Genomic DNA, 13,580 nt, shown 5'->3' with positions numbered 1-13,580 from the left:
ATTTACCTTAGAAAAATGGCCTTAGAGAGTGACTAGGGACAAGCTGTATATTTAAAAACGTATCTGCGGCATTTAACGCCCACCTAAAGCGAAAAATTAAAACAATGCTATAAAAAGCATATAATTAGAATTAGAGAGGCAAAGTAAACTTTCCTGCATAGTTTGAAGAGGAATGAGGGGGACGGGGGTATTTGAAAACCGTAGCCCGTTTTGTATAATAACATGGCCTTTTATAAAATATTAGAAATTATATTTACATTTCATTAAAAAACAAGATGATGGTAGATCTACCTAGTTCGAGATCTTAGACTATGATTTGTAGTAAAATTTAAAAAATTATTTTTCCATTGGCGACTCTTTCGGTGTACACACTGTATATTTTCTACACATACTAATATTGGCTACGCATTTATACACGTTTAGATATTTATCCTAGGATATAGTTGGAATGTATAGAATATGGCAATAAATCAATTAATAATATGTGTAATATCAAGGTAGATTTATCGAGCCTACCAATTCAATATCTATCTATCAGTCATCTGGGAAGCACGCTGGGAAGACCCAGTCATTATATATGGCATAGATAAGAGTAAAAAAACTCAGGAGCTGCAGATCTCCATTACTAAGATCGTATTTCCTCCTCATTAGGTCATTTTTGACATCTATTAAGTAGGATCGATGAAAAACTGAAGAAATTATTTCAAAATTCCATCCTCAGTACATAAGCAATAGCTCCATTTCCTTCGACAATTCGCAAAAAGAAGGGACGTGTTGGAAAATTCTCACTCCTAAAAGACAATTTAAACATACACAGTAAACAACTTCCGTACAATTTGTGTACCCACTTCTAGTTCAATTTTAAAAAGCTGCAAAGATGAGCAAAGCTTTAAACATAAAACTAAACTCGAAACATTAACAAAGGTGGTTTTTTAATGGAAAGTTTCTCATATCAACCGCCGGTACAGGTAATCAACCTGCATATCGAACTAAAAGAGCCCGCTGGATATGCTCTTCTATCCAGTGTAAATGTAGTGATGAAATATATATAGACAGAAATTTATATCTCAAACATCCCGGCCAAAACTGCATAAGAATCGTGTTATAGAAGTATAAATTTATAAGACCATCGTACTCCTCATCGATGACTTTCAATAGGTAGGTACAGTGCATAAGTCTATATTTACAAAGAAAACACTAGTAAAAAAGATCTTTAAATAGATGGGCATTCATAAATGATTATTAAATAGATGTAGACACTACTCATACTGTTTACTAATTACATATGAAATTTTACGACAATTTTATTATAATTTTTTGTTAATTTGCAAATATGATAAAAACCAACGGTAAATTGCAATGGTAAAATAAAAGAAAATTGATATATGTGCGTTTGTGTATCTGGTCAAATTTTACCATCCCATAATGGGGCTCATAAAATCCCATGAAATAACAATCGTCATAATTTGAAATACTAAACATTTAATCTAGTTTTTCCAATAAAATTTTCAAATTTAATTGTTCAACAAAAAAGCGTAGACGTCGTGGTTAATAAGGATTCAAAAAAAAAACATAAAAATAACATTAATAATTATTAAACAATCAAAAAGTGAACTATGTGCGTATATTCAAAAACAAAAATACTTAAGTTCGGCATGTTCGAGTTCCCACTACTATAATTTATCTATGTATTCGAGGTGGTATACAAGCTCATCCGTGCAGTACTTTTGTCGGACAAAATATTTTATTGTTTAATAATTATTAATGTTATCAAATTGTCATAGTGCCCGACAAATTCCCTGCTGCTTTTTTCAGAACCATTACTCAAGTATGACGTCATCATGATCATTTGAAATCGCAACCTTTACAGAAAAAAATCGTAGAGGAAAGTTTAATAGACTCATCAAAATGAAGCCACTCTCGAGGTTTCAAGTATGTAATAATCTTTTCTTTTTTTTTTAAAACCGTAATGTCCCACTGGCTAAGGAGTGAAATTACGGATAAATTTAATTCCTTCCGAAAGAAGGTTTAATAAATTTTTTTAAACCTTCTGAAAGAACTATCAATCTAGATTTTAAATACGATTTCCGTATGATATGGCTATAAGGTCTAAGTTACCGCGGCTGGCTAAAAAGTTTAATGATGAATATAATATAAAATACAAAGTATGCAACCTAAACATTTTTATTACCAACAAATATACATTATTCAGGAAAACAAAGGTCAAATAGTACGAGTATTACAATCTAAGCATTTATATATAGATCATTAAAATCTAAGACATTTTCATACTTAATTTTTAAATATTTTCTTATCTAAAAATATTAACTAAAATCCAATTGGATCACTAGCAAAGTAGCAATAGATCCATTCTGGATGTTTATTATTATTTCGAGATCTTTATGTCTATGAGTCGTTTCTGTAAAACGACTCGATAATAGTATAAACAAAATGACAATGTGAACATAAGACAGTTTCTTACTTAATTTTTAAATATTAACTTATCTAAAAATATTACCTAAAATCCAATTGGATCGCTAGCAATGTAGCAATCGATCCATTCTGGATGTTTATTATTATTTCGGAATCTTTATAGACTATGAGTCGTTTCTGTAAAACGACTCGATAATAGTATAAACAAAATGACAATGTGAACATATCGTCTTAAAATTCTAAAATTTTTATTACTAATAAAGTTCTAAGTTTATTTTTAAATTTACATAAAAAGCTTATTTTTGAAATAATGTTCCAGAATATAATTGCTGTATCTATAAATATTTCAAAAATAAGCATTTCTGGAATTGTTTCTTAAAATACAATTGGACTTAAATTAAATCCAATTTATATATCTAATTGTATTGAATCTTCCTTTGAACCTCGGTAATGGTAAACAAAATGAAAATGTTAACAAATCGTCTTAAAAATCTAAAATTTTTATATTTCTTAAATTTCTAAAATCATTAAATTTAAATTTATATAAAAAGCTTATTTTTGAAAGTCAATTTTCATAATGTTCCAGAATATAATTGCTGTATCTATAAATATTTCAAAAATAAGCATTTCTATAATTCTTTCTTAAAATCTATTGAACTTTTAATAAATCAATCAGTTATATAATAGAGAACTTGCATTAGTTTTTTTTTTTGCCACAAATTCATATATAAATGAAAAAATAATTCATCGAAAGTATATTTTAAATCGAAATTTGCAAAATTTAAAAAACCCCCGATAAATTTTTCGGTTACGGAACCCTAAACCGCACTTGAAACATAGCTAATAATACTCTCCATTAAATTACCTTTCAAACGAAACAACAAAAAATCAAAAGTGGTTCATCCGCTTAGACGCTACGATGCCACAGACAGACAGACAGCCACACACATAGCGGTCAAACTTATAACCCCTCTTTTTTTAGTTCGAGTGTTAAAAAAAAAAAGTTATATTTTTGAATAAAAAAAAACGGTAGTGGCGTATTTACACCCGTGAAGGCTGTAAGCCGATCGGAATCTCGCTAAATTTACATTTTCAGTTTATAACTATGGAAAATTACGTTTAATTAGACAAACCATTTATCATTTTGCTTTCGAACAAAAATTAAATTAAAAAACATGCAACTTCTCTGTTGTTTCGAACCATTGTTTGCAATTCGAAAATGTGAACAAATCGACTTAAAATTCTAAAATTTATATTATCTTAAAGTTCCAAGCTTTTATTTTTAAATTTACATAAAATGCTTATTTTTGAATATGAAATTTTATAATGTTCCAGAATATAATTTCTGATTCAATAAATATTTCAAAAATAAGCATTTCTGGAATTGTTTCTAAAAATCCAATTGGATTTTTAATAAATCCAATTTGGATATCTAATTGTTTTAGCCATTGTTTGCAACTCGATAATAGTAAACAAAATGGAAAGGTGAACATATCGTCTTAAAATTCTAATTTTTATAATTTTAAAGTTCTAAAATTATTATATTTAAATTTACATGAAAAACTCATTTTTGAAAGTCAAATTTTAAAATAATCCAGAATATAATTGCTGGATTTATAAATACTTCAAAAATAAGCATTTCTGGAATTGTTTCTTAAAAGTTAAAATCCAAATGAACTTTTAATAAATCCAATTTGAATATCTAATTGTTGCTGGGTTTCTGTACGCTTTTGATAATAGTAATCAAAATTTAAAATTTAAAGAAAACAAACACAAATTTTACATTGAAAAAAAAATCTTTATTAATTTTTCTAATTCTTATATTTAGATTATACATTTGTTTTTTTAATCAAAAGTTAGGTTTAAGGATTCGATCCTTTAACGCTAAGATGTTCAATCGTCTACCTCCACTCATTGTTCTCCTTGACAGCATTAGATGTTTGCGATTTCCCATTTTGATGATTAAATACACTAATTTTGAACTGAACAGTTGAATAGCCTTATCTCTGAATATCTCGAAACACTAGTATATAGACTGTCATGTCTCCTTCTTTTTCAAGGAGATAATTTTATTTATTATCTTCTTAAAAGTACGGATCTAAGTTATGAGTCTATCGTCGAAGTGCTGGCTACACTGTCCGCTAACATTGCGTACGGAATCTTAACATAAATTGACTTCAACGCTCGATTTATGGCAGAAGTTCTCTTGACCTCCAGTGTGTTAAATATTCAAAAAAATTACAAAGTGTGACCTAAACCCTTTTATTCACAATAAATAATTACATAATAAAGAAAACCAAAGGAAAACATTGATTAATTATAATCTAAACATTTAACAATAAAATCTAAGATATTTTCATTATTTTCAAATATTTCCTTTGCAAACAGAAAATATACAAAAAAATTAAAAATATCATCTTAAAATTCTTAATTTTATAATACTTATTTTTTACAAATTTTAAATAGCTTATTTTTGAAACTGAAAATTTTTAAATGCTCAATAAAATTGTGCTTACAACTATTTCAAAAATAAGCATTTTTGGAAATGTTTCTTAAAATCCAATTGGATCTCTAATAATAGATCCATTCTGGATGTTCACCTATTTCGGAATCTATTGTCGTGAGTTGTTTCTGTAAAACGACTCGAGAAAAGTGAACAAAATTCAAATTTAAAAATCAAAAAACGGAATATTTTTTACATTGAACACAAATCTTAATTTTACTAATATTTGTTTTTAGATAGATTTATACAGATTTTTTTTATATGACAGATATTAATATACATTTTTTGAAGGAAAATTTTACTTAAACATTCAATGAACAACGACTATTTACATAAAATTGATGTGCGGAAAATAGGAGGGTGAAAATATATAAACAAGCTGCAATCCAACAATTATACGCGCTCTGTAAAAGGAATCAAATCATTAACATTAAAAATTACGCAAAGAAAAACTAATAATTTATGTTCTACATACCTGAGTGTACCGTTTGTCTGCCTCAGCATAAAAATCGTTTATATTCTCAAATTTCTCTTCAATTCCGAGATCTTCTATTAAGGCTACGCTCTTAACATAATAAAATAGCCCCATCAACACCTAGAAAAGTAATTTTTTAAATTGCATTTCAGTCTGACACACCATGACATGTTTCTTCTATATCTGGGTTGAGCTTTACTTACCAGTTGGATAACACCCCAAATACTGATCAAAAGTCCACATAACGATAGTTTAGGTCCACAAATTTTCATTTTGATAAGATTTTTAAGGGAAGTTTTGATACACCCAAATTTTTAATGAAAGGTTGAATCAACCCAACTTTACTTCTATATCTTGTGAGAATAAAATCATATGACTGATATATAAAGGATTCGTTCATAACAGGTGTTTATTTTACATAACGGCCTCGTTCACAACCGATCAAATATAAGCATTTATATAGATATTTTAATCAAAATGTATACATGGGCGTAATGAGGGCGGAGAATATTGGGTCTTTAATTACCGTAGATTTAATTGACTATGTATACGTAGATATTTCTATAAATGAGACGTTTCTATAATACGACTTGAAAAAAGGGGACAAAATTCAAATTTAAAAAATAAATGGAATATTATTGAACACATAATATCTACAAAATGTGTCATCGATACATAAAAAAAAAAACCTAAATAGAATAGCTATAAAAATCTGGTTCAAGAAATATTATTGAGTTTGAAAGAGGGTTGTGAAATTGAGTTGACTTTTAAATGACTCCGAAGACCTAAACCAAACTAAATGCAAGAATAAGATACTCCCTTCAAACTAAATCATTTTTGTCTCCACCACATTAATTTAACTGGTGTATTTTAGGAGATATTTTAATGTATCGATTAAAATGGTGCACCTAGTGTACATTGAACACATACCTATACATTATACAAAAATTGATTTTTAAATAAATTTATACAGGAAATTCTACTTTACTTTTAATGAAGCACGACGATTTAAATAATACTGATATATGGAAAATAGGAGTATGAGACTATATATACCAGTTGCATAAAAACAAGTATGCGCGCACTGTAAAAATAATAAAATTATTAGATCTTAAAATGACACCAAAGAAAAAACATTCGATTTTGATCTACTTACGGTTTCGTAAGCTGTGTCCGCTTTTTCGTAGAGTTCAGCTACGCTTTCGAATCCTGAATGATCAAGATCTAGATCGTCTACGAAAGCTATGCACTTCATATGATAAAACAGCCCCATCAAAGACTAAAAGATTAAATTTAAGGTTTATAATTTTATGATTTTTCATCAATAGATCAAGGGCAGATATTAAGGGGCTAAAGTCAAGGTTTCATCATAGACCGTGAAGCTATTTTCAAATTTGATAGTGTGGAACTAGTTATCCAAGGCTCTTAGATCTCAGCCTATTTCTACGCAAGAAGCATAGAAATTTAGATCGGTATTTTTACATACGAGGCCATTTAAAGCAGGTAACATTAAACGAAATAAACTTGTCTGTTTAGGCGCAATAGTAGCCCATGCGTAGAAGAGCTGAGTCAGATCAACTACTACTTTCGGACAAAATGAATAACTGGTTGTCAAAATATACATACATTCCAGGTTCATAAAATTGAATTATTTGAATTTGGTATTATTTGGATTGAGCTTTGCTTACCAGTTGAATGACACCCCAAATACTGAGCAAAATTCCACAAAGCGAGAGTTTAGGTCCACAAATTTTCATTTTGATATGATTTCCTATTCTTGTTTTTATTAATTGAATCCTCAGTTGAATTAAGTAGGAAAAATCTAATTTTTACTGATAGATTAGGGATTCGTTCATAACAAAACTATGTCCGGTTCATAACAAAATTATGTCCCGTCATAATAAAATGTGTCCTTTTTAGTTCTGATCCAGACTATTGCTATTTCGCAAACTGATTACTTCAACTTTATCGAAGCTTTGGACGAGAATAGTGGACGATATTTCGTAAAATCTTATACTTAATTTGAGGCTTATTTCATCGATTTATATAAGACCCATCGGCAGAAATTTTGTTGGAATATTGTTCAATTTTCACAGAACGCGCACTATTTCTATGCTACACATATCTATGGTAAATGATGAATGTATGTCATCTTTATGGAACTTATTTCAGAGCTCTCTACTGGTTGTCAGTAATCATGATTAAATATACAAGTTAAAACATAAAAGTAATGATGATTAGAAAATGGCAATATTAGTTTTCAAAGTGCAATTGAGTTTAGAATTTATGCAATGCCGCTTAAGAGGCATTCAGAATGGGTGGTTGCATTGGAATAACTAGAAGTAGAAGTGGAGCAATTGACGATTCGTCTGGTAGTTTGTCACGACCAAATTCAGGTACATATTACATTATTTGATCTTTTTTTTTGTTGTTTACTAACCTTGGACTTTACAAAATTTTAAATAGGTCATAAGTTAAATATGTTGTTTTAATTGAAATTTAAAAATATTTTAGGAAGTACAAGAAAAAATCATCCATTGTGCCATGAGACAATCCGATGGAAGAGTGACGTTCCTTTGACAGAAGGTCAATTGCGAAGTAAACGTGATGAATTTTGGGATACAGCTCCCGCATTTGATGGTAGAAAAGAAATATGGGATGCATTACGTGCGGCTGCGATAGCAGCTGAAGCATTGGATTTTGAATTAGCTCAAGCGATATTAGATGGTGCTAACATCTCTGTACCAAATGGATATTTAACAGAATGTTACGATGAACTAGGTACACGGTATCAAGTACCTATTTATTGTTTATCATATCCAATAAATATTGTTAAGGAGGACAATGGCAGAGATTCACCAGCTGAATGTTCGGAACCTGTCGACGGTGGTATTGAGACAATACTCAAACTTAGATTATCCCACACATGTGTCGATGTTAAACTACCAGTATTTTCCACTGATACTATTGGAATGTGTAAAAAGAAATTACAAGTAAGTTTCTTGTTATTTTTTTGTTTATAGTATTGCGATATTCTGGATGAAAAGTTTCCTAGGTTTTTTTAATTGCTCGTCAAAAACATAAACTACAAGAAAAATACCACAAACCCATATTAATTCGATTCAACTTGAGACACATTGAGTATACACGATTATATACGAAGAACTTTGTGCTTATTCAAATGCGATTTCAGACTTCAATAATTGTTTATCAACTTGTCCTAATTTTCGTATTTTTTTGACCAAGTATATCCCTAATTGTAAATTTTATCAAAATCGGAAACATCACTTTTTTCCAGAAAAATTTTACATGACAAAGACTGAAGATCTTTTATTTCAAGCAGACATCTATTATACAGGAATCTTAGTGACCTAGTAAGGTCAGTTATCTTTAACAAGGTGTATAGCGATCCTTGCAAAATTTTGCCCTGGGAAATTTGCAAATGTCCTTGGTTTTTTTTCGCATCCTTGAAAATGTTAATTTTTGTACTTAAAACTTACTGTACTTTTTTATCTCGATCTAATAGCATTATGAAGCATTGAAAAGGAATATCTTTTATCCGGTCATGTATGTATCTGTTACTGAAATTAATAGTTTATCATCTGTAAATTTAAAATAAATTAGTAAATAAGAGTTTCTTTAAAAACTAATATTTTCAGTCCTGGAATTCCTTAAAATTTCCTTAAATTTTACTTTCCAAATTCGCTAGCACCCTGTTAAACTTACAAGCTAATACTAAAACATTTTTTGGCATCAATGATAGATAAAATTCAAAATACTCTAACGTGAATCGAAATCCAACTCTTCTAGATTCGATCACGGTTCGAGTGTACTCTTTATCATATTGCCATAAAATGTATGTAAAACTATTTTATAAATGGCGACCTCAAAAAAATTCGTACCAAGTAAAGTTTTATAATAAAAATTCTAATAAGGTCATGAATATCTGTTATATTCTTATCTACGTCCAATGTCCAAGAATTGTTTAGAGTAGAACTTCTAAATTTACACCTATTATTTTAAATTGATAACAAGACATACTTGGAATTCAATGTGTGATAAACTGAAGTAACTATGTAGTTTAACTTAAAAAAGAAGTTTAATAATGTTTTAAGTTGTTTGTCCCCCTACAATATTGTAAAAATGTTTTAGACTATATGCACGTTAAAAATATGCATGCTTGTCGTGAAATAATGTGTTATTTTTAACTCTTTATGTACCACTCAACTATTTCTCATACAATATATAGTGTACGAAGTGTTGTTTAAAATTCTGTTAATATAGTTATCTCTTTTCAACAACCAATACTCTAACTATAGTCGTTTCTGTTAAACAATAAAATTAATTAACTTTGCGTTATTATATCTCAACAATGAAACGGCGAATAATTTTGTTTTTTAGCTCAGAACAATAACAACAACAAATAAATCATTGTTCAGTTAGTTTTTTGAAAATATCTGACGATTAGTTTTTTTCTAGAATTAAAAAACTTCTTTAACCGCGCTTGACGAGAAATACATTTTATATACACTTTTTCTTAAATATTTTATTTTAACAGAACCAAGAAGGAATTGATGGATCAAGACAACGATGGTTCTTCGGTGGAAAACTACTTGGTGATAAAATTCATGTCGAGGATGCTAAAATTCAACCTGGATATGTTGTACAAGTTATCGTCAACATGGAATACATACCAAACGCAGAAGGTTCATAAGACTTATCTTACAACATTGTAAAGGAAACAAAAACGGACTATAAAAAATATGTTTAATTTTTCTTTTTTGTTATTAATTTTTAAATGTGTTCATCCATTTTCAATTGATGTTTTGCGCGAACATATTTGTTTTTACGTGATTTTATTCTACACATACAATTATTGGTTGAAAGTTTTTACTTAGTTCATCGTCTGTACAAACAAAAATGGCTTTACAACGTTTGTCTTTAATCAAAAAACAATAACAAATTTTTAATAAAAAAGTATGTAAAAAATAAAAATTAAAAAAAAAAAAAATTTATATACACAAGTAAATATTTAAAAAAAAAAAAGAAAGTAAAATTGTAATCTAGGCGAAAGAGTATCAATCTTTCTAGAAATTTAAAATAATTATCTGGCCATACATGATTACTTTTGCGGGCCGCAGTGAATTTGCAAACCACAACTGGGCGATCAATAAATCATCTTACAAATTGATGTCAATCTAATCGATATCCTACCCGTGTTTACGTGGTAGGAAGAAATTCAATACAAACTTAAAATTTTTAAGAAACATCCGTGATTTCTGTGACTTAATCTAAAATGTCATTCAGCTCATTTTGAACAAATTTAGCGTGTCACTGATGATTGTGATGATTAGTCAACAGTCTCACTGAGATACGAAAACGATAATCAGAATTTCGATTCTAAACAGCTCATGTATGATCACCTAACCAGAACTTAACTGCTAACTAATAAACTTATTTAAAAATAAATTTCTTGTATTGAATGTAGGTTTATAATTTCGTTGTATGTAATTACATAAAAAAATAATTAAACAGTTTAAATTTTCACACTTAAAGAGGTTGTGCTGTAAATAATTAAAATACAATAAAATTCTGAATATGCCTTATTAAAAAAATTGCTTGTAGTTACGTAGCTTTTTTGTAACTTCAGCTGGTAGAACTGTAAAAATGTCTCAATAAGATTCGATGATTAACAATCTTGGAAATTCCAACCATTACTTACTGTGCGGCATTCCGTATCGCAACATATTAACCATAACTCGAGTAATCGAGCATTACAAAAAATTTAGTGATTCTTTTTGTGTGTTATTACAGACTTGTTTTAATCAGACCACTAATTCTTTGAAATATATTAAAATCGAACTTTGTCAAATTTAACTGGGGCAAAGCGCTTAAAAATTAAAAAAAAAAAAAAGTCAATTAATTATGGTACAACTTTTATTATTGGCTAGAGAGTTCCGCTTTTTATCTCTCCTAATAAAGTCCATTTTGAAGCAATACTATTTAATCTAATAAGTCTGCGGAGACAACAAACGTATTCAAAAATCTGCTTTTATACGGACATTAGTACCATTTGACGGTCACTTAGTACCGTTTGACGGGAAATATTTAATATTTTTATACTTAAGTTTTTACAATTGAACATTTTTACAATAGTTTCTGCCATCTGTAAGTCAACAAAAATTTCTATACCTACCCGAAAACTTTTCTCATTACTTGTAGAATTCTTAGTAATAAGCAAAATATTATCTTTCGTCTAGAATATAATCAACTAAACTTTTTCGTTTATTTAATCAACATCTATTGAAAAATATTGCTATCTTTATCTTTTTTAAATAAGAAAGATAAAGTTATCGATAGATGCAATACATGTTTATTGAATATTCGAAATTAAATTATATAATATTGAGTAAGTGTGTTGTGTTATTTAAAATTTAAATTCAACAGTTTTTTTTAAGTAAAAAAAAATGAGTGTGAATGACTGAGTTTTGTGGTCCACAATAATAAATAAAATAAAAATAAAACTTAATATATATATATATTTCATATTAAAAAACATAAATCATCTGACACAATTTTAAAACAGGTTTTTCTAAAAACAAATAACAAAAATCTATATAAAAAAAAATGTAATTTCATAATAATCAGTGCACATTTGTGGATAATAATATTATTAATTAATTAATTATATATTTGTTGTTTTATAATATTTTGATTGTACACATTTTTATTGTTAAATAAAGTCTCAATTTGTACAAAATAATATTATTTTCTGTGTCTTTTTAAGTTTTAGAACCTATAGGTTTGTTTGTTTTTTCTGGAGTCTAGATTAAAGAAGTTTCAGATATATCGGCTGAGATTGCTCCGATATTTCATTCACCTCTTATATTCGATTGTAGTCGAGATCCCAGGAATTACTCATCCAATCGTCAAAGGGATTAAATGTTCGTGTTTATGTATTGTTTGAAGTACTAAAAACATTAAAATTTATCTCATTTGACGATCAGATGAGTATGTTTCGAAACACCTCTATAATACTAAAAACTGGTTCATTTTACGATTGGATTCTAAGATATTGCCTTTAATAGTATTGCACGAAAAGCTGTTATTTCGCAATGATTATGGAACTATCTCGAGAAATACTCATCTAATTGTCAAATTAGGTGGATTTTATGTTTTAGATAGATAGACGATAATCGATTTGGTTTTAAGATTAATTCGCAAGTTTCTGAGCACAGTCCTATAAATACACTATGGAATTAATACCGTTTGATATGCTTATATATATGTGTAAGAAGAGCTCTAATGAATGATAATGCAGAAAACAGTATAGCAGTGTTGTATTATACTGTATTAAAAACACTAGTTCTCGACTAGTCTTTTATGTCGGTACTCGTACTAGTAATGTATTAGTGTATTACTTGACTTAAGAGTTAGGTGATCTTGTTTTGAATATAGTATGATCATTGTCAATAGACACCCTTAATCGCTGTGTTACTTTGTAGGTACAACACAATACTGCTGTATTGTTTTCTCTATTTTATGCATTAAGAGTCATAAGAGCCCCCCTTTCACATATAGTGTGTCCCCGGATAGAGGTAACTATACTTGTAAATTTCCTTATTTTGCATTTTAAGAAAAAAAGTCATTCTTTATAAGAAGTTTTGCTTATTCTGAAAAGTAAATAGATATATTTAAAACTTCTTAATAATGTACAGGGTAGACAAAAATTTGGAATCACTATTTTTATTTTTGGTAAACTACCCTTTTTTTTATGAGTTGGCGATATGTTACTAAGAAAAGTTACTCGCAATTAACAATTATGACTCTATAAAAAATATCAAGAAGATCCGTATACTTTAATTATAGCACCATTTTTTATTTGAACAAAAGCTCTAATTATATAAAAACGTGAGAACGGAAATAATAATAAATCAATTAATATGTACTATCCGAGAGTGTATTTTTTTGTGGACTAGTTTAGAAAATTTATTTTCTCGGATAAACATTCAAAAGAGAATGGAATAATTGTCAAAGTTGGGAAGATCTTCTTGATATTTTGTATAGAGTCACAATTGTTAATTTCGAGTAACTTTTTTTAGTTACATTTTGTCAACTTTTAAAAACGAAGGGTAGTTTACCAAAAAATAAAAAAAAATAGTGATACCA

General features: G+C 28.5%; 3 protein-coding genes across 3 annotated transcripts; 1 reads left to right on the top strand and 2 right to left on the bottom strand.

Annotated features, from left to right (window-relative positions):
* Positions 1–5,199: 5,199 nt before the first annotated feature.
* Positions 5,200–5,785, bottom strand: LOC123297702 (ribonuclease kappa-like). The gene is made up of 3 exons (XM_044879459.1): positions 5,615–5,785; positions 5,412–5,531; positions 5,200–5,340 (listed from the first exon to the last, which is right to left on the bottom strand). Exons 1-3 carry the CDS (start codon positions 5,681–5,683, stop codon positions 5,239–5,241), a joined length of 291 nt encoding a protein of 96 aa, XP_044735394.1. The 5' UTR covers positions 5,684–5,785; the 3' UTR covers positions 5,200–5,238.
* Positions 5,786–6,389: 604 nt separating this feature from the next.
* On the bottom strand, positions 6,390–7,217 carry LOC123297701 (ribonuclease kappa-B-like). The gene is made up of 3 exons (XM_044879458.1): positions 7,100–7,217; positions 6,568–6,690; positions 6,390–6,495 (listed from the first exon to the last, which is right to left on the bottom strand). Exons 1-3 carry the CDS (start codon positions 7,166–7,168, stop codon positions 6,391–6,393), a joined length of 297 nt encoding a protein of 98 aa, XP_044735393.1. The 5' UTR covers positions 7,169–7,217; the 3' UTR covers position 6,390.
* Positions 7,218–7,566: 349 nt separating this feature from the next.
* Positions 7,567–10,674, top strand: LOC123297282 (ubiquitin domain-containing protein 1). Its single transcript, XM_044878883.1, has 3 exons — positions 7,567–7,807; positions 7,926–8,404; positions 9,970–10,674. The coding sequence occupies exons 1-3, from the start codon at positions 7,726–7,728 to the stop codon at positions 10,123–10,125; spliced, it is 717 nt and encodes a 238-aa protein (XP_044734818.1). The 5' UTR covers positions 7,567–7,725; the 3' UTR covers positions 10,126–10,674.
* Positions 10,675–13,580: the final 2,906 nt, after the last annotated feature.

This window comes from Chrysoperla carnea, chromosome 4 (genome assembly GCF_905475395.1).
Source record: "Chrysoperla carnea chromosome 4, inChrCarn1.1, whole genome shotgun sequence".
NCBI lineage: Eukaryota > Metazoa > Arthropoda > Insecta > Neuroptera > Chrysopidae > Chrysoperla > Chrysoperla carnea.
The sequence above is the reverse complement of the archived record's forward strand: the minus strand, read 5'-3'. Positions and strand labels throughout refer to the sequence as shown.

Excerpts from the sequence above, each read along its gene's own strand:
- LOC123297702 (XM_044879459.1), bottom strand. The coding sequence starts at position 5,683 with ATGAAAATTTGTGGACCTAAACTATCGTTATGTGGACTTTTGATCAGT. Across the intron at positions 5,532-5,614 it reads TTTGGGGTGTTATCCAACTG|GTGTTGATGGGGCTATTTTA; the intron begins GTAAGTAAAGCT and ends TTACTTTTCTAG. Across the intron at positions 5,341-5,411 it reads CAGACAAACGGTACACTCAG|AGCGCGTATAATTGTTGGAT; the intron begins GTATGTAGAACA and ends TTCCTTTTACAG.
- LOC123297701 (XM_044879458.1), bottom strand. The coding sequence starts at position 7,168 with ATGAAAATTTGTGGACCTAAACTCTCGCTTTGTGGAATTTTGCTCAGT. Across the intron at positions 6,691-7,099 it reads TTTGGGGTGTCATTCAACTG|TCTTTGATGGGGCTGTTTTA; the intron begins GTAAGCAAAGCT and ends TTAATCTTTTAG. Across the intron at positions 6,496-6,567 it reads CGGACACAGCTTACGAAACC|TGCGCGCATACTTGTTTTTA; the intron begins GTAAGTAGATCA and ends TTATTTTTACAG.
- LOC123297282 (XM_044878883.1), top strand. The coding sequence starts at position 7,726 with ATGGGTGGTTGCATTGGAATAACTAGAAGTAGAAGTGGAGCAATTGAC. Across the intron at positions 7,808-7,925 it reads TTTGTCACGACCAAATTCAG|GAAGTACAAGAAAAAATCAT; the intron begins GTACATATTACA and ends AAAATATTTTAG. Across the intron at positions 8,405-9,969 it reads TGTGTAAAAAGAAATTACAA|AACCAAGAAGGAATTGATGG; the intron begins GTAAGTTTCTTG and ends TTATTTTAACAG.